Genomic DNA, 20,162 nt, shown 5'->3' with positions numbered 1-20,162 from the left:
GAATGCACTTAACACTAAAGCTACCTGAAAAAATTTCACCTATCCTACCCTACCCCACTCCACCAAAACAAAAGTCACGTAAGATTTAACTGAGTACTTCCTTTTATATCCAGTACTTTTAGACCTTAAGTCTAGGTGGCAAGTTTATTTCCCAACTTCCTAAGAGTGGCTTTGACATGAGCACTACTTTTTCCTAGTATATTTTAGGGCTGTCATTAAAATAAGCACTATAGTCAGGGAATAAATGTTTATTGATAAGTATTAACATTGATGAACAAAGGTGCTTAACTAAGCTGCTTATTTAAATGACTTGTGGTTGAAGGAAATCCCGTTTTTTTTTTAATTAAATGAAACAATTTAAATTTAAGTTGTTTTGGTTATGGTTATTAGATTTTAATGCACTATGGAAAAATACCCATGATTAACTTAGAGAAGATAGCCATTCAGTGATTTAAATAGATGCTTCATTTAGTTTTGGTACGTAAAGCAACTATATTAGAGTTTCTTTCTTTCTTTTTTTTTTGAGACAGATTCTCGCTCTGTCACCTAGGCTGGAGTGCAGTGGTGTGATCTCGGCTCACTGCCAGCTGCGTCTCCCAGGTTCACACCATTCTTCTGCCTTAGCCTCCCCAGTAGCTGGGACTACAGGCGCCCGCCACCACGCCCGGCTAATTTTTTGTATTTTTAGTAGAGACGGAGTTTCACCGTGTTAGCCAGGATGGTCTCAATCTCTTGACCTCGTGATCCGCCCGCCTCAGCCTCCCAAAGTGCTTGGATTACAGGTGTGAGCCACTGCACCCGGCCTATATTAGAGTTTCTAATGCAGCTATAAAATATGAGAAAAATGCATTAAAAGTTATGGAGTATGGTTTTCATTACGTAAGGTATGTATGCATAAGTAAGGGCTGGTTGGTAATATTAAAAATAAAAATAATGATAACATTTAAAAATATTTTTTACACCACTTAAAAATAATATTTTTTGTTTAAAAGCAGTATACGTACATATATCTATGAGCTTTATGAAGTGTGTATACTACCATTATGGCAAAAAATAAGCATGCATTTTTTAATTTTAGAAGATAATAGTTTTTCTTGACTGATTTAAATCATGATTCAAATCAACTTGATTTAAATGTAGTCTAGATAATGCTAAAACTATATTGCAGGTGTTTGTCAACTAGCTAGAAATTATTTTAATGGTTAAGGGAGTGCATAATAGAAATATTTATTTTGCTGCAGATATGGCAAGCTCTGTCACCCGTGGACTGCTTGTACTTGGATATTAGACACATTTGTAAAAATAAATAATAAATATTCTGGAAATGTGATGCCAAGAGAGTGTGATCCTGTTACCACCCCTGCTATCCTTCATTTCTTTGTGGCATCATTTTTTTTTGTCTTAAAGAGTAAATGATGTGACTTGGTAACTGTGCAAGAATAAACGGCTAATAACATTTATTTTTATTTACATTTGTGCATTCTTTTGAGGCCATTTTCATAGAGTTTGTTTCATTTAATTCTTGAAGTACCCCTAAAAAATAGCTGAGGAAGCATTTTCATAGAGTCCATTTCATTTGATTCTTGAAGTACCCCTATAAAATAGCTGAGGCAAGCATTCTTAATTCTTATGGATGTTAACACTAGAAGTAGAAGATCCTGATCTCATTCTTAGGCTGGGATTTCTCCTAGGACGTCAGCTTTTAGAAGAGGAAAAATCACGGTTCCCTCCAAATAAAATCTTACTATATAGTTGGTTCTAAAGAACCTTAAATATTCAATTATAAATTCAACCCCAGGTATTTTGAAGTGTTTTGTTTAATTTGAAAATTGTCATCTGGTTTTCAGAGACTACAGCAGTATGTTTTTAATGTGTTGGTTCAGCCATGTGACAAATTAAGCAAGCCCTATGAACATGTGTTATTGAGATTGGTATTGGCAAGGACAATAATAACTAACATTTGTTGAGCACTTATATGATAGAGATACTAAGGGCTTTATGTAGGATCTCTTGTTTGATGTGTCTATTACATTAAATACAATTAGGTAATACTATAATCTCCACTTTATAGGTGAGGAAATTGAGGCTTAGAAAGGTTAAGTAAATTTTCAAGATTATACTAGTAAGTAAATGATCTGAGATTGAAGCACAGAGACCACACTCCTATTTATTACACTATATTAACCAGTTCAAAAGCATTAGTGAGACATGTGATGTGTGACATTGACCTGTCATCCTCTGTGAGAAGTAGCTTCTGGGACTGATGGTCTTAGTTGTTCATCCATGACTAGACTTCTGGATGAAAGAACCCCAACTTTCTAGGAGGGCTTGTTTCATTTCTAGTCCTCAACAGAATGTGTTTGAGAACTTGATTTTTTCATGTAATTCATTCACTTATGGGGGAATTAAGATAAAATATCCTGGTTTTCGAGCTGAAAATGTTACCAAAAACACACTGCAATTACATAGGATGGTTGTTTCTTCTTTTAGGAATAGAGAGGTATCATAGATGGACAATGTTTTTTTTTTTTTTTAAAAAGTTTACTTCTTTGTCAGCTCCGTGAAGGGAGGGATCTTGTCTGTCTTGGTTGTCATTAGCACCCAGCACAATGGCTGGTATAATAAAAAGATGTTCAATAAATATTTAATGTTTTACGTTATGACTGCTTAAGTTAGAACTGGAATGTGGCTCCTCATATCTCTTTTGGTTTATGACTCCTAGGTTTTTTTAAGAGAGTTAGGTAGTAGTAGGCACATTTATTATTATTTTTCATTCAGAGATGGATCTAGATGTTTACTTTTAAAATCTCCTACACTTCTCTCCACTCCCTACTTCCTTTTTCGCTTCCTTCCTGCCCTTTTCCAACATACTGTTAACTCCTCCTCCCCCTCTCCACCAACAGATATTAACGTCCAAGTGTGAACCTAAATGAGCTCTTGAATTCAGTAGAGCAAGGATTGGCAAATTTTTTCTGTAAATGGCTGATAGTAAACACTTTAAGCTTTGCAGGCCAAGAGGCAACATCACGGATATTATGTAGGCACTTGGATAACAAGAGAGAAAACAAATTTTCACAGAATTTTTTAATTGACAAAATTTAAAATCCAATGACAATTATTGAACACAATTTTTGGTAACACAGATCTACTGTTGAGAAGAATGAAATTCTTTTTGTGGGAGAGAATAACATTCCACTTAATAAGTGTTCAAAGTTAATGTTTGCTGTCATTACATTGACTGCAAAAGTTCATCTGTAGAAAACATTCTTAGCTTTCAGGCATTAGGAAAACAGACAGTGGGCCGGATTTGGACCGTGGGCCATCATTTGGTGACCTTTTAACTAGACTGTGGACTGAGAAATCCCTAAGCAGGGTTACTTGCCCTGGATATTCCTTCTTATAAAGGCTCATTGCTCTAAGACTGGAAAGGGAAGATATTCAAATGGGATTTGTAGGGTGGAACCACCTTAGGGAACTAGCGAATATAAAGATACAAGAGTAGTAAGAGAGAAGGGAAGGAGAGAGAGTTTATCTCTGTTCAGGGACCAATGGTGATTAAGGGGCATGTGCCTTGGACGTCATGCTGGGAAGGCCTGAATCAGGTGGTGGGTGGGGAAAGAGGTTTGAAAAAGCTTATTTAGGATACCCATTACTTTTGTGATTTAGCTTCCTGAAATGAAGGGCTCATTATCGTGGCCGTCAGTGACACACGAAGATTAAGGGACATGGCATTTGGGATGAGATCTGGTTTCTCAAAGATCATGAGTCATCTAATAGAAAAATAGGTGACTTGCAGCATGGTGTGGAGTCATTTCTTCACCTAAATTGAAACAAAAGATTCCAGGTTGGTGTAGGGGCAACACTGTGAGGCTGCCAGTGGCTGTTAGGGTAAAATTAAGGGAATTATTAGGAATCTACAGGTTTTAAAAATCCAGCTGCTTTGTTCTTCTGGTAGCTGGAGGGAAAGCAGGGACCCTGGGTCAACTCCACAGGGTGGGCGGGCACTGTCTCCTCGTGGCTTCTCCGCTGGCGTCATTGGACACCAGGCTGCCCAGACCTCCGTACTCTTAGAGCCCCGCTGCTTAGATTAGTCACCCCGCTTTCCAGGTTTGCCAGTGCCTCTCCAGCCACTCTGCTCCTTCTCACTCTTTGTGCCCCATCACTATTGGGGTCTACAGGGTTTCGGCCCTTCTCTTTACATTCTTTGCACTTTCCTGAGCCATCTCAGCCACTCCATTGACTTCATTACTTTATTTCTGCCAGGGGTCACAGAGATGATCTAGAATGATCTAATTCTGTCCATCTGCCTGATAGACGTTGCCCAACAGGCGATCCTCTGCCCATCCTCCCCATCCCAGGCCGTGACACTGTCACCAACTGAAACAGACCCATGGGCACATCTTGAGTTTGTCCTCCTCTGCCACCTTCCCGAGTCTGACCTCTCCTCCCTATCCCCCCACCCCACCACGGGTGCCAGGTCTTCTTGGAGTACTGCAGTGGCTTCTTTTTTTATGTTTTGTGATGGAGTCTGGCTCTGTTGCCCGGGCTGGAGTGCAGTGGTGTGATCTCAGCTCACTGTAACCTCTGCCTCCCGGGTTCAAGTGATTCTCCTGCCTTAGCCTCCCAAGTAGCTGGGATTATAGGCACACACCTACACCCGGCTAATTTATAATGGTTCCTTGTCTTCCTTCCTCCAGTCTTGCCCTGTCTCATCTGTTTTCTCATGGCTTCCAGTGTGCTTTTTACCACATTAACAATCGAATCCTTCCGTGCCCCTACTTTAAAATCCTCAGTGCCCACTTCCAACTTCATAATAACCCCCCAGATTCTTAGCCTGGCCTGGGCTGTTGTGAATTCTCTGATATTCCAGCCTCAGCTCTCCCTGCTCCCCTACCCCCTAAGCTGCCAGTCCCTTCACAGAGTGTACCATCCAGAGCTGCCCGGCTCCACTCCACCTCCCATCCCTTCAGGCTAAGTCCTCCACTTCCTTAACACCCAGCTCAGCACACTCCCTGCCCCACCCCCTTGGTGCTCCCACAATGCCCTGGGCTTAACTGACCATCTTCAGCTCTGACCGCACTTGGCTCTGCGGCCACTGCTCATCTCCCCACCTTTGGCACATTGTGGCACCTGGCAAAAATTTGTTGGATGAAGGAATGACTTCCCCAACAGTGAGGCTGCTTAAATGGCAACCCATCTAAAGGGGAGGGCCTGGGGTTAATACATGATTCCTGTCACACAAACTAGGTCCTTATGCCACCTTGGACTCACTTGTGGATTTCAGGACCTCTGCATAAGGAGTTGAAATAATAGTCTTCAAGCATCTACCCTCTCCTCTCTGCTTTACTTTTACTCTAAAGTGGAATGCCTTAGCATCTTTTCATTAAAAAGTTAGTTTAAGAAATGGTAAAATAGTATATGGTCATGTTAAAATTTAAGCAGCATAGAAGGCTATAAAATGAAAAGTGATTCCTTCTTCCTCTGTATGTTTCTATGTGGATAAAATTTCTGAAAGAACACACAAACTGTTAGAAGAGAGGTTCTCTCTGGAGAGTGATCTGTTGACTTTTATTAATAAAATCTGCTGTGTTCTCAAGGTGGGGAAACCGAATTCTGGACCTGTGAGCATGCAGCTGTTTTTTGTGGAGGCCTCTGTGAGAAGAAACTTTTAAAAGTGGTTTATGGTTTAGAACTCGGTAGGGGGCATGATAGACCTCATTGGGACAGGCTGTGGCCTCTTGTTTTTGCTCCTGACCCTGAGAAGTAACTTATCTCTTAAGACTAAGTTTCTTCAGTTTACACAATCAGATGAGAAAACCCACCCTTGCCTTTCTCTAGAGCTGTAGTAAAAATGAATGTGCCTGGGCACATCTTGAGTTTGTCCTCCTCTGCCACCTTCCCGAGTCTGACCTCTCCTCCCTATCCCGCCACCCCACCACGGGTGCCAGGTCTTCTTGGAGTACTGCAATGGCTTCTTTTTTTATGTTTTGTGATGGAGTCTGGCTTTGTTGCCCGGGCTGGAGTGCAATGGTGTGATCTCAGCTCACTGCAACCTCTGCCTCCCAGGTTCAAGTGATTCTCCTGCCTCAGCCTCCCGAGTAGCTGGGATTATAGGCACACACCTACACCCGGCTAATTTGTAATGGTTTCTTGTCTTCCTTCCTCCAGTCTTGCCCTGTCTCATCTGTTTTCCCATGGCTTCCAGTGTGCTTTTTACCGCATTAACAATCGAATCCTTCTGTGCCCCTACTTTAAAATCCTTGGTGCCCACTTCCAACTTCATAATAACCCCCCAGATTCTTAGCCTGGCATGGGCTGTTGTGAATTCTCTGATATTCCAGCCTCAGCTCTCCCTGCTCCCCCTATTTAAAGAAGACTCTCTTCTTTAAAGAGTCCTTGACAATAGATATGTAGCTAAGTATTACATATGGATGGAAATATCATATACATGCATGTATAGAGATGGTGTATGGGGAAGCTTTGTCTTGTTCTCTCTAACCATTCCATTTCTGTGATAAACTATGGAGAGCTTTACCCAGTTGCTTAACTGTGATTCAGAATGAAATTACATTTTCAAAACTTTGCTTAATTTATTAAAATTGATCAGTGTTTTGGATCAACATTTGGGAGGTATGGAAAGAAGAGGCAGGAGACATACATAAGAAGCTCCTTGGACATATGTTGAATATATGTGACCAATATTCAGATTTTGCAGGGAGGAAAGTGAGTGGTACCAAGATAGTATCCTGTGCAGGGAGTCAAAATTGTCTTCTTCTGTGGCCGACCCATGATGCTTTGGGTGCTTCTGTGGCCTTCCCTTTACATGGATCTCAGCTCACTGCAACCTTTATACACCACATAGCTCCCATACGGTGTGACTCAGGTGCTTCCTTGTCATTTAATTTGTTATGACCAGCATGTTTTGAGTTTGTAATTCAAATGTGTAAAATTTTAGTTGAAAATACTCCTTTTAGGTGGTTGCAAGTGAGATTCCCTAAAAGAAGGTAAGAAAAATGACTGATGTTAAGCTGAGAGAAATTGGAATACGGTGGTTTCCAAAATGGGCTTTTCTTTCCTTTCTCCTTGCCTTCTTAAAATCATGTCTGCATCCAGAAGCGTAAGGATGAGAGACTTCTAAACTTTCCCTGATTTCAACCTAATTTCAAGGAGAAATAAGGGTCACACAAGGACAGTGTATTTATCAATGACCAATATCAACTAAGATACATGCATTATTCATGTGTTTTGAAATTGATTTATTGGCTAATGTAGGCGCTACCATGTTTAGCAACATCCAGAATTTACCATTGAACTTTCTTTTTAAAAACTTTCACTCTTAAGGGATTGGGAACAAGATCTAATTGATAGAAATGGAATTTGCATGGAACTTTTCAGGAATTCAGCTTTGTACAAAGGGCCTTGTGCAAAGGATTAATCCAAGAACACAGGCTTTTTTAGTACCTTTTCGATGGTCTCCTTTCTTTGTGGCTTATTTTTGTGCTTTAAGTGTCTTTGGAAGTGGGATGAGAGGAAATCAGAGAACTCTTATGAACAAGATATGAAAACACTGATCATTTACTGCTACTATTTAAAGCACACACAGCTCTCTGAGCAGTGAAAGATGTCAGCGGCACTTTTGAAACAGATTAAGTATCTGTGGCTCAGCAGTAGGAAGGACAGGTTTTCAAAGAACACAACTGAGGCTAAGTATGTGACAACTGATGTGGTGTAGTAGAAAAGAGTCCCTGTGTCTGCTCCGCCTCCACCAATATCGCTTAGCTATGGAACTCTATACAGTTCAAGGCCTTTGAGGGAGGAATTTTAATTTGGCTTCATAACAAAAGAAATTTAAGACATTGAGTAGAGTAGTTTAATTATATTCCATCTTTACATACTCAGTACCTTCTGTTTTGCTTTGAAAACTGTCATGGCTAGAGAATGAAGTTAAAAATAGTCACTGCTGTTTAAAGCATATTTTACACATGTAGCTGTGTACATTCTCTTGCTTTGTGACCTGCATATAGGGATCCTTCTGGCAGTCAGACACGAACAGTCAGTGACCCCCTTTCCTCTCCACCCCAAAGCAGTGCCATGCAGACCCCAGATTTTTTTTTTTTTTTTTTTTTTTGAGACAGAGTCTCTCTCTGTTGCCCAGGCTGGAGTGCAATGGTGCAGTCTCGGCTCACTGCAATCTCCGCCTCCTGGGTTCAAGCAATTCTCCTGCCTCAGCCTCCCGAATAGCTGGGATTACAGGTGCTGCTACCATGCCCAGCTAATTTTTGTATTTTTAGTAGAGACTGGGTTTTTCCATGTTGGTCAGGCTGGTCTTGAACTCCCGACCTCAGGTGATCCACCCGCCTCGGCCTCCCAAAGCGCTGGGATTACAGGCGTGAGCCACTGCACCGGGCCTCGGATTTTTGGCATTCTGGAATTTTGGCATGGTCGGGGTTCTGGCTGGAGGTGGAAGCATCCGTCTTGGCCCCACTGGCCTTGGGGCCAGAGCCCTGGTCCATCCCCAGGCCAGGTCCTACCAGATCAGCTGCTAAGCCTGAACAGCACTTGAGGGCAGGGTTGGTCTTCATACCTGATAATGAGAAAGTGGAAATGGCAATATAATTCCTAGTCTGTGCATAGTGGTAGTTTTAGAATTGGATGATTTAAAACAACAACAACAATAAAACAAAAGCTGAGCTTTGGTTTCAGTAAGATTTTAAAGTGAGGTATCTGAAGGGATTGTAGTATTTGCTTGCAAGCCTGAGATTCACTATTCTGAACTATGGGTAATAAAGGGTGATTCAGGTATATTGCTTCCAACATACGGAAGAGGGTCAGAAATTACCCATGGAGAAAGGTTTCTTTCCATCTCATCTTCTATTTTACATTTAGAAGGGTTTGCATTTGATGTTAGACCAATGTGGGGTCAAATTCTGGCTCAGCCACCGACCCTGAGTGACCTTTTAAGTTACTTAACTTTTCCCACGTTTCCTTTTCCTCATCTGTAAAATACTTCCCTTAACAATTTTGTAAAGATCAAAAGAGAGAATGCACAGTATAATCCCTCCTACACTATATGTGGTAAGACAGTTATAATCCCTCTATGTTGTATGTGTTAAAAAGTAGCTGCTGATGTTACTATTTTTATGAGAAAGCCCATGGACTTTAAGATCAGAGAGCTTTGGTCTTGAATTTCAGCTCCTTGGATAAAGTTGCCCATCCTCTGAGATCTTCAGTTTCTGCTTCTATAAAACAGGAATGTTGTGAGAATTAAAGGAGATAGAAAAAGTCTGGTACCTTAGACCCTTTGTGAGAATTTGCCCATGTTGTTTTCTCAGCAAGCTGCAAAGCGTAAATTGCTTTGATCATGGTTCTGAAGGGAAGAGTTGTCTCCATCGCATTTACGAAAGGCGGAATTAGAAGTGACCAAAATTCAGTTGTTACAGGTTTGTCCTTTAGGGATGGAAATTAGCCCTGATGATTAGTTTTGCAGAAAAGATCAGTGCCTAATTTAAGGAAATGGTTTTTAAAGCTTCCCCTGCTTTGCTAATGAAGCAGTGATGTCAGGCAGAAAAAGGGTGGTTAAAATGCAAAGTAAGAGACTGCAGCAGTGGTCACCTCTAAAGAGCAGTGATTTCCCCTACGTAGTAGTGGAGTCTCTTTCTAATGCTTTTTAAATGAAGAGGTGACTATGGGCAATCTCATAAAACAGCCCAATACCAGGATATGGAGAAAACGTGAGCATTAAGTAATTGTGCCCCAGCATTCTCATAGACTATAAAAATATTGGCTCTGAGCGAAGTAAAACACCATTCCCCCTCTGGTTGTTGGTGATCCTGGGATTGAGGGGTTAATAGCAGGATCGGTGTGGATATTTTTGGCAACAGACGTGAGAAAGCTATGGCAAGCTTCCCTGTCAGGGTTTAGACCTGATCCCAGGTAAAGGAGGGAATCTCTCTGCCTTCTGGAGGCTTGCTTCTTGGTAGTCCTGGGTTTCACCTTCTCCTTCTACCTGGCAGCAGAGCCACCTGAATGTCTCTTTGTTGGGTCTGGGTGGAGCAGGAGTGCTCGAGGGAGCACTCTCCAGTCCTACCCTGGCCACCTATCCTCACTGGCTGTCGGTTTCCTGGTACTGAAAGCATCACTGACCAACACAGTGAAATGCCCCGGTGATGAAAAGCTGTCCCCACCAACACTCCAACTTTGGATCTTTCCTTGCCCATCAGCACTCAGGAAGCCCTTGAAAGAAGGTGAACAGAGAAAATATTGCCAGGGTTTCCCTGCAGATTGCCCGCCCCCAACCCAGCCCTCTGATTACACACACTAAGTGCCGCTATCTGTGTAAATAACCTTTTCTTCCCTGCCTCCCTTGAGCCTCCCGGCTCCCCCCTCCCATGCTCTTAGGCTCTCTTGCGTGATAAATAGCCAGGCTACTGCTCAGCATGCACCAACACCTGGGAATAATCATGCAAAAATAACAGTGAGAGACTGCCGCGCGTCTGTTCTTGACATTAACTTTCCTCAGTTTGACAGGCTGCCACCACCAGCTGTTAGACTTATGGGTCTTTTTTTTCCAGTGGAGATGGCTGCTTTCCTGCTTTCCTCTTTTTTTGGGCTCTAATAGGTTACATCAGTGTCCTATCAAGATGACAGAAAAGAGCTTTCACAAAGAAACCATTGCTAAAACAGGCCAGTTCTCTATTCTGATATTTTATTCCAGTTATTAGTATTATTAGACTAATAATCCCCCACTGATTTTTAAATGAGGAGCATCTGATTAGAACTGTATTAGTGTTTCTCCCCTCAGAAAGGGATTTGTAGTTGCCTCTTGTGAATTGCCTTTGAATGTAGCAAATACTAGCATTTGGTCCCATAGGGCCAAACCACCTATCGATTTCAGGTCTCAGATATATTTGTAATAATGATACTAATATTGACAATAGCAATAGCCCCTGTTTATTGAATGCTACCTTCTACCAGGCCCTGAGCTAAAGTTATTTGTATGATCTTCTGTAGTAGTCACATGAGCCAGATGTTATTTCCGTTTTACAGATGAAGGCACTGATTCCCCAGAGCGATCAAACTACTTGCTTAAGGTTTTGTAGCTAAGTAGAGCTGGATTCCAACTCCCAGTGAAGACAGATCCCTGCCCCACCCTGTCTTCCATTAATACCCTACTTTTTGCTCTCAGGCCACCATGAAAGGTCCTTTGGTTGTAGTTCTACAATTATCCTTGTAATTTTGCTATATTTGTATGATTATCTGACTAGTGTCACAGTCTTGCCCACTACACAGTCAGTCCACAAGGGCAGGGACCAGGTCTGTTTGGGCCACTGTTGTTCTAGCAGGTTGCACGGTGCCTGGCACACGGCATGTGTGTAGTAATTATTGGGTGGATGTGTGATAAGAGTTGAGGTGAGCTGACTGTTAGGGCAGCAGTGCATGAAAAAAAGCTGCAACTAGAGATTAGGAGGAGGAGATTCTGTAGTAGTACGGGACTCATCAGGGCCTTCACGGTGATCCCATCATTGCCATAAAATTGTAAAATGGAGGTGGGTTAAGCCAGTTGACTGCTGCCAGATGTCAGTGTATGAAAGAAGCAGCATTTCCCCAGGCTGAGCTTCTCAAGGTTAAGCCCCCTTTCTTGTATTTTTAACATACTTTAACCGCACTTAACCATGCATTTGGAGGGGATTATAGATTTATGTTAAATATAGTAGGATATAAAAAGGAGCTTTGGAAGATTGGGTGCAGGGTAGGGAACTGTAATATCAGACCAGGGACTTTTAAGCCAGTGTTTACTGACCTAAGCACTATGCTGAGCATTCACTTTGTACGGATTATCTCATTGAGTCTTCACTGCAACGCTTGTGGGGGTAATTGTTATTATTACTCCCATTTCTTAGAACTAGACACTGAGTCTTAGAGAGGAGAAGCCCGGTAACTTGCTCAGGGTTCCACACAGCAAGTACTGACGGGGTCAGCATTTGAACCCAATTCTGTCAGCTAACAGAACCAGAGGTTCAAGGCCTGGTATGCTGCCTCCTCACTGGAGGGAGTCCTTGTGGAAACTGTTGCCACCCTCTACCTTAACGACCTTCATTGACTGAAGAAATTATGGTTCAGCGTATGGATCAGTGACCTGAGAAACCAGGGTGCAGTGGAGTTGATCTTTTGTATAAGGCAAAAATAACTACTGAAAATGCTTTAAAATCCTGCTTTACATATGATACATGTGACTTCACGTTTGACACTGAGATACACAAGAGAACTGAAACCTTTTGGGGGGAACAGCTCCTGCTGGGTGCATTACCTAGCAGAAAGAATTGGCCACACTCTTTGAATTACTTCCCTTCCACCCTTCTTCTGTTTCCCAGTGTATGTTGAACTCCTGTCAATTTTCTGCTTGTGGGATGCCATCGTTTTATGTGTACCTGGGCTGCCACTAGAGATAGCTTATTACACTTGTACAAATATGGGCCACGGCTTTCTCTCGACTGAGTAGGTTGGGCTAGGCGACATTCTGTGATTGTTTCAGGGAGAGGGTGGAAGCACAAACTCCAGCATTCTCTGGTTGGGCAAGTCACGTGGCAAGGCTGCAGTGAAGCTCAGTCCTGTCAGTTGATGCCATGAGGAATGTGGGCCCAGGAGAGCACATTATCCAATTATTATTTTACAAAATAGGAGAAATCCAATTCTTTCCTAATTTATTAAAGTGTTGCTAAAAAAAAAAACTGGAATGTTTTAAAAAGTAACTTACCTGCCAAATAAAAACACCTCTGGGAGTGGCTGTAATCCCCACCTGCAAATCCTGTTCTTGTTGGCGACCTCTAAGGAAGAGGGGCCTATGGTAGACCACATGGGGCGACTTTGTGCTCCACCTCCTCCCCAATCCCGACATCTCACAGTGAATGGGGAGAAAGTGCGATTCTCCTCTCATTTGGTTCTCCTGTCACTGGTAGTGCTGGTCTGGTACCTATGGGAGTGGCAGTTCTGAGCCACTATGAGAAGCCGATACTACAGTGGAGAAAGAAAGAAATTCACTTGTGCAAGTCAAAGATGTGAACCTCAAAACAATAGTAACTATCAGGTTTAAGCCTTAAAAGCCTTAAATAGTCTTAACGACTATTATCACATCGGGGTGCTATTTATGATTAAGTGTATATTTATAGTCAAACTCTCTGAACCTTAGCTTTCTCATTTTAAAACATGTTGAACTGGGCTCAAAAGTGCTTGCTATAAATATCAATTCAACTTTCATGTTACATTTGAACTGTGTTAATGGTAACAAACACAATTAACTTACAAGTAGGCCCAGAATACTCTGGCTTCTCCCCTCAAGGCATCCAGATTCCATAGAAATTTGAACTTGGAAATTACATAAATATGAGAGAGAGAGAGCGAGAGGGGTGTGTGTGTGTGTGTGTGTGTGTGTGTGTGTGTGTGTGCGTGTTTCTGAATGCAAATATATCTATAGGTGAAGTTATGTTGAAATAAGGATTTAGTCTAGAAGCTGTTGTGATAGGATTTGTCATCAATATTAGGCGGCTGAAGAATGCATTTGTTGTTGTTGTTGTTTTTAAAAGACAGGGGCTTGCTTTGTTGCCCAGGCTGTAGTGCCATGGCATGATCATAGCTCACTGCTGCCTTGAATTCTTGGGCTCAATTGATCCTCCCACCTCAGCCTCTCGAGTATCTGGGACTACTCGCATGCCACCGTGCCTGGCTAATTTTTAAATTCTTTTTTATAGGGATGGGGGTCTTGCTGTGTTGCCCAGGCTGGTCTCCAACTCCCAGCCTCAAGTGATACTCCTTGGAGCTCCCACAATGTTGGGATTACAGGTGTGAGCCACTACACCTGGCCAGGAATGTGTTTTCTAGTTGAGGAAAATGGGCCTCAGAGGGGTTGAATGACTCTCCAGGGTCATAAGCTAGTTAATATCAGAGTTGGCACCAATCCTAGTGTTAGTATGTCTTGCCACCATAACTCTCATTGCCCCATTGTGTTCTCACCTCCAAATCAGAGAATTGATACGCTGTAAGACTCATCTCTAATTTTATTTCATTTTCCTATGCATCCTATTCAAGCTACATTTGTTCTCTTGGTATTAATGTAGGCTGTTGATCAGGTGATGTGAAGAATATTTTCAGAATAATATTCTATTTTTTCTTTTCAATTTATACATGTGACATCGAATTGCAGTCAGTTTACAACTAACTATACAAATTAAGAAGCTGGAAAGCATGCAAAAAAAAAACAGTGGTTTATAATTTTCTTTGGTCTTTACTTTTAATTCTGGAAAGTGATTCTAATCTCAGACAGTCTTTTAGTTGTAATAAAGACTACTAGGTAGCATTGTTTTTTTCCCCTCTTAAATTTCCTCTCTCAGAACTGCTTTGTTCATTTGTCAGCTCAGTTTTAAAATAAGAACTATCAGTGTGAACTTTGATCCACATTAAGCTACATTTACACAAAAGCATAAATCACAGTATCTGGGGTTTGGGGCTGTTAAATGCTTTTCTTTCCTGGGCTCTGTGATCAAGAATGCAGAACAATAAAAAGCATGGAGCAAAAGAAGTTTTATGGCAGCTTTGAGAGCAGGAAATTAAGTTTTTTTTAACATGCAGATGGGTGAAAGGCTGTTCTGTTGCATCTTGGATCACTCAGGCAAGTGAACGTCAGTTTATCATTTTAGTGAAATGCAAACTGTAGAAATAGTTCCTACAGTCATATGAACAAGGAGCCCACACAGATGACTGCTTCAGCTGTTTAACTAGGAGCACACTTCCTCATATGACTCTTGAAATACACTCTTTTTGTTTTGTTTCTTTTCAAAAAAAAAAAAACCAAAACCCAACAAAGACTATATACTATTACGCCTGTAGCCAAGTGGCTACAAAAGATAACTTACAGTGGTTAACTGGGAATCTATGAACAGCAGAATAAGATAACATTTTACCAGAATGATCTTCGACGCGCCCTTTTTACATATAGGATTTGTTAGCCCAACTGATAATACATACAAGGTGTCATCCCTTAAATGTAGGCCGTTTCTATGTGCAACACGAAGACATAGGTAATCTGGAGTCTCGGTACAAATGGGCTTTGTGTGTGGCATTTTCACAACCAATAATCAGGGTCAAAGCTATCTGTAGCAGTCCTAGCAGTTGTTACAATGGGCCAAATGAATGTGCTGTTTAGTACATGCATAGCCTTTGGTTGCATTATGGCCAGACTTTTAAACTTTTTGTGATGAAGAACTCTTTTGCTGCTCTCCTGGGGATAGCAGTGCAAAGGGGATGCCACAAGATCTTGTAGTTGGCTGCGATTTACATTTCCTGTATTTAGAGAGGTGGTGGCTGAGCCTTAATCAAACTCATTAGGGATCTTTACCAGTTTAACCACAGAAGAATTTGTGCATTGGAAAAACTCAAGTTATGTTGACGTTGGGCACGTGCATTTATCTCCCCCCTTATATGAATTCTGCTAAACTTTGCAATAGAACGCTTAATTAGGAGTTGATGCTTAATACATGCTTAACAATATCCAGTTTTTGTGTTTTGGTGTAGATTGTAAAGTTTATATATTTTATATATTCAGCAAAGCTAATATATTTTAGTAGTGATTTAATTCATTATGGTTTATAAAGTTCTTTGAAAACAATTTTATTTCATCTCTTATACTTAAATTTTTAGTGTTTATTGGAGTTTCTCCTTTGGAAAATGTTATAATTTTTAAAGTGAGATTTCATCACATGTGAGAAGTAGCCTTAATTTTGCAAAACATGTTTCATTCACGTCTGCTGAGGCTAACGGTTGTCCAATGATGAATTTAGAAGGAGAAGGACACTGAAGGCCTGCTTATGATTCAGGGAGCTAGCGCTCTCATGTTTAGCTTATTTGGCATGAAAAAACAAAATGCTCATTTCTATTCTACTTTATATTTTGGCACCATTAAAACACTCAAAGCATATTATAATTGCAAATGGAATTTGGAATGGTGATATATTCTAGAAGTGATATAAGCAAATTGCATTAAAAGGAATTCACGGAATGCAGCACTACTGCAGTAAGCCTGTCTGTCTTTCAGGTTGACCCCCTGTTTACAGTGCCAGCGCCACCACCGCCGATTTCCAGCAGTCTCACGCCTCAGATTCTACCCTCCTACTTTTCCCCATCTTCATCCAATATTGCAGCACCGGTTGAACAGCTTTTGGTTCGGACTCGTTCTGTGGGTGTCAATACATGTGAAGTTGGAGTAGTGACAGAGCCAGAGTGTCTTGGGCCCTGTGAACCTGGGACCAGTGTGAATTTGGAAGGGATCGTGTGGCATGAAACAGAAGAAGGTAAATACAATTTATTTTTATATATTTCCCCATGCCCTCTTCCCCATGATGTATTTATGTCCACGTGTGAGGAGAATTTGTTTTGCAGTATTCAGAGAGGAATGGAAAGTGTTTTTTATTTCCGCTCTCTGGATTTGTGTTGGAAGTAAGAACCGTGTTTGTCTTCTTGTGCATGGCTGCTTTTAAATTGTAGATGAGTCAGGTGTTTCTAAAAGTGATTCTCCTCTTTAAGTGCTAACATGGAAGGACTGTGAGAAGCGGGTCAGGGTTTACTCTTCCCCTAAAAGGTATTGTGGAAATTAGGAAGGGAGATAGATCTCAAGTTTATTTAATTCTTAGGGTGCCAACCAATGTGTCTGTCTTGACATGGTTGTTTTTGTGTTGTAGAGGCTTATATTTACTTTCTGAATTGAGCCAAGGTTCTTGCACATAGTGAGGATCATTGTCATGATGTGGCTGTGGCCAGCTGGTGCTCAGAAGTAATGAGGCCAGGGCCAAAGACTTAAGCCCTAGTAGGCCGGTCACTTCTCTTCTATGGCCAGAGATGTAAATCCTTTTCTGTTCCTTAACTCGGCAAGCCATTTGGCAAATGCAATCCATTAGTCACAAGAGAAACAAGGTTCAAAGGAAATGGATCAGGATTAATCTATCATTGCTATTGGAATATAAATCAAAGCATATGCCATGCTGATAGTGGATCCAAATCATGGTTGGCCATGTCTCATAGCACATGACCACCAGGTATGAAGTGTTTCATATGGCCAGTGTCATTAACAAGCCAACCAATAATTGAAAACTAACTACCAAGAAGAGCTGCAGTGCTCCATTGGGGAATGAGTAGAGTAGAAGAGATAAGGAAGAAGCATGCTCCAGGGTGCTTCAGAGTGGACCAGGGAACAAAGAAAAATGAAGGGGTGGGGGAACTTTTTTTTCCCTGTAAGTTAGATCGGTCAAAGATAAGGGAGATGACAGTTGTTGATATCATGGTCATTTGCCAGAGGAGTAAGGGCAAGATGAGGGTAACAAGAAGGGTCTGAGACTCACAATTATTCATCAGATTCCTCTGAATCAAGGGGGAAAAATTGAGGGCCGAAACTCAAAGGGAGAAGGTGAAATGTATTCAAAAGTGGCTGAGTGGATGGGGAATATTGAGGATAATTGCTGGGCAAGAAGTAGTTGAGAAAAAATAGTTAAGGATAGTGACAAACTGGGAAATGAAAGAAGAAGATAAAAATAAATGAAAATCAGATGACAAGTGTTGAGTATAATTCTTAAGAGGTAGAAAACAGCTCAAGCTGTTTCAAGGTAGAAAACAAAGGTTCTTAGAGAACTCTGAATTCTACATATTACTATATTACATAATAATTACTAATAATTACTAATATTACATATTAAATATACTCTTGTAGGATATGTTTCGTAACTAAATAAAAATATTTGTAGATAGCACTGGTAAGTATAAATAAAGACAATATACAAGAAAGAATCAGAGAAAAGGACTGAAAGTAGCTATGGTCAGCTCTTGTTTGCTCAGAGGGAAGTGATTAAAATTTACTTTTTTGGCTTTAGAAATTTTTGAGTTTTGGGTCTCTTCTTTCATTTTGTACTTTTCATTTGGGTTTTTCAGATATTCTGGGAAGCCATTTGAAACAATACTGTGGAACCACACTGGGAGGAACTGATGTAGGAGGAGCCAGAATTTGTCTCATCTTGCTTGTCTGTTCAGTCACCCTCCAGTACAAGGCGTCCCATGTGGGGAGCAAGCTTCTATCATGTTATTCTCTTGGGTTGTGCAGTTTGCCTTCCCTTAGATTTTCTCTAAGGGAAATGGTGGATAAGGCTTTCAGACTGACACTCAGTGTGAAAAGTATAAAAAAGTATTCAAGACCTTAATAAGGTCACAGTGAATTTGTTTAGGTGCACATTTTCAGGAACAGAAAAATATTTGGAAAGTGTAAGGGTAATTTCCCTAAACTTGAACATCAGATTTTTTTGTACTTGGATAATTTACTCATTAGGGTGAAATGCTGTCTTCCCATTTCTTAGCTATGACTTAGCACTCCCATCAGTTTATTGCTTGTCATGATTTTATTTATTCAAGTGTAGAGTAGGACTAAGTCCCTGCAGTGTGACCTCACTGGGTGGTAGATGTTGTAAAATTAGCCACAGACTTTCTGGAACAGCTGTAAAGCTTGGGTTATTTTTCACTTTGCTTAGAAGTCTGCTTAGTTTTGACTTTTAACCTTAGCCTCTTCTCAAAGATAAGATTATTTAGGAAAAAAATCTGGGTTTAAAAACTATAGCAGTACATAAGATGATTTGGAATTCTGGGCATATGCTTAAAGAGCTGTAAGATATTACTACTATTATTATTATTTGATAGTGATATACATAAAGCCTCACCAGTTCCACTCTGTCCTCTGAAAAATTGGTCTCCTGAGTCCAACGTGGCTGCTTTTATACGTGCTCCGATCCATCCGTTTCTGTGAATATCTTTGTACATTCGTATAACAGACTGATAGCTTTAGAAGGTTTTCAGGCTGTTGGCAGCTCCAGCCTTCTCTTTACTGCCTCACATTTTCCAGGATTTGGAATGTGTGGATGTTTACTGTGGTGACAAGAAGGAGCTGGAGCTGTTAATAGAGTTATTCTTGCTGAATAAACTAAACTTCTGACCTCCAAAGAATTTAAGAACTCGTCTTAGTAAAGGCCTGGGTCATAAGATGTATGTTTAATGTGCAACCATTTGCAAGAGCATTCCATTTGCATTTTTCTCACTATAGTGTGTTTAAAGCTCTTGTACCAATTTAAAAATTAAACCCACTTGACCATTAATTTTTTCCTTTTGGGAAAAACAAAGAGAGACACAGAACAAACACATTGGGAGCCAGTTATTTGGCAGAGCTGAAAGAGAGGGATTCCAGGAGAAGGGGAGGGGAGAGTAAGCTGCAATAGTTTTGTAGTATGAGGTTTCACTAACAAAGAGCTTCAAGTTGAGCATTTATAAAACTGTCAGGTGCCTTTGACTAATGTCCTGTAGATGGAGTTGAATAAAACCCCGTCCCTGGTATTTTCACTTGGAGAGTATTGTGTAACTGGTAGTGTTTTCCACAAACCTAATTTGTTACGTGAGTTCATATGTCTGTGAAGGTCATATATGTGCGTGTGTTTTAAGATCCTAGAATTTTAAGAGTTCATGTCTGAACTCTTTGGGGGGGAATATTGAATATTTATTTGGATGGTTGGGAATCGCAAGACTGGGCTAGGAGGATCCCCATTCAATATTTAATTGTTTCTTGTGTTTGGAGTTTCTCGTTAGAGGAGGATTCTTTTCGTCAGTCTTTCCCCTAGTGTTACTGCCAGTACGTGAAGTACTGGTTGTCTAAGAACCAAGCTGTGTTCAGGAATAAAGTGTTACTAGTGAAGTTCCCTCTGGAAAAAATTAATGGATTTCAGATCATGCCTAATAGGAGAGAAAAACTATTACTGCATTTGGATGTTTGGTAATTCTACTCTGATCTTTTTTCTTAAGGTGAATGCATAGGACCAATGATGTGTGGTACAAAATTACTCACAGATGTTGGAAAGAATTTCCTTAGCATTTATTCCTGCCATTTGGGACACACATGCCTCTGTATAGTCATTTGTTTGAAAATTTGCTCTTTTAAAAAAAATAAAAAAAAAAAACAGAAAAAACATGGTGTATATAGCAATATGTGTAAATACATATGTGCTGAACTTGGCTTTTTAGCCTTTATGAATGTGTTTCCTTTTGATTTTTATTGAATCATGTTTCTTATTGGCTTTTTTTTTTTTTTTTGC

The 20,162-nt window shown here is 40.7% G+C and overlaps 1 protein-coding gene across 4 annotated transcripts in view; it reads left to right on the top strand.

Moving 5' to 3' along the window:
* ZNF608 (zinc finger protein 608) overlaps window positions 1-20,162 on the top strand; it is a 112,582-nt gene that overhangs the window by 32,069 nt on the left and 60,351 nt on the right. For all 4 annotated transcript variants that reach the window (XM_054488631.1, XM_054488630.2, XM_054488633.2 and 1 more), the window contains exon 3: window positions 16,085-16,340. In XM_054488631.1, coding sequence (XP_054344606.1) covers window positions 16,085-16,340 — 256 coding nt within the window. The remainder of the gene's footprint in view (window positions 1-16,084; window positions 16,341-20,162) is intronic.

Source organism: Pongo pygmaeus, chromosome 4 (genome assembly GCF_028885625.2).
Source record: "Pongo pygmaeus isolate AG05252 chromosome 4, NHGRI_mPonPyg2-v2.0_pri, whole genome shotgun sequence".
Classification (NCBI taxonomy): Eukaryota; Metazoa; Chordata; class Mammalia; order Primates; family Hominidae; genus Pongo; species Pongo pygmaeus.
Note: the sequence above shows the minus strand (reverse complement) of the source record. Positions and strands in the feature narration are given on the sequence as shown.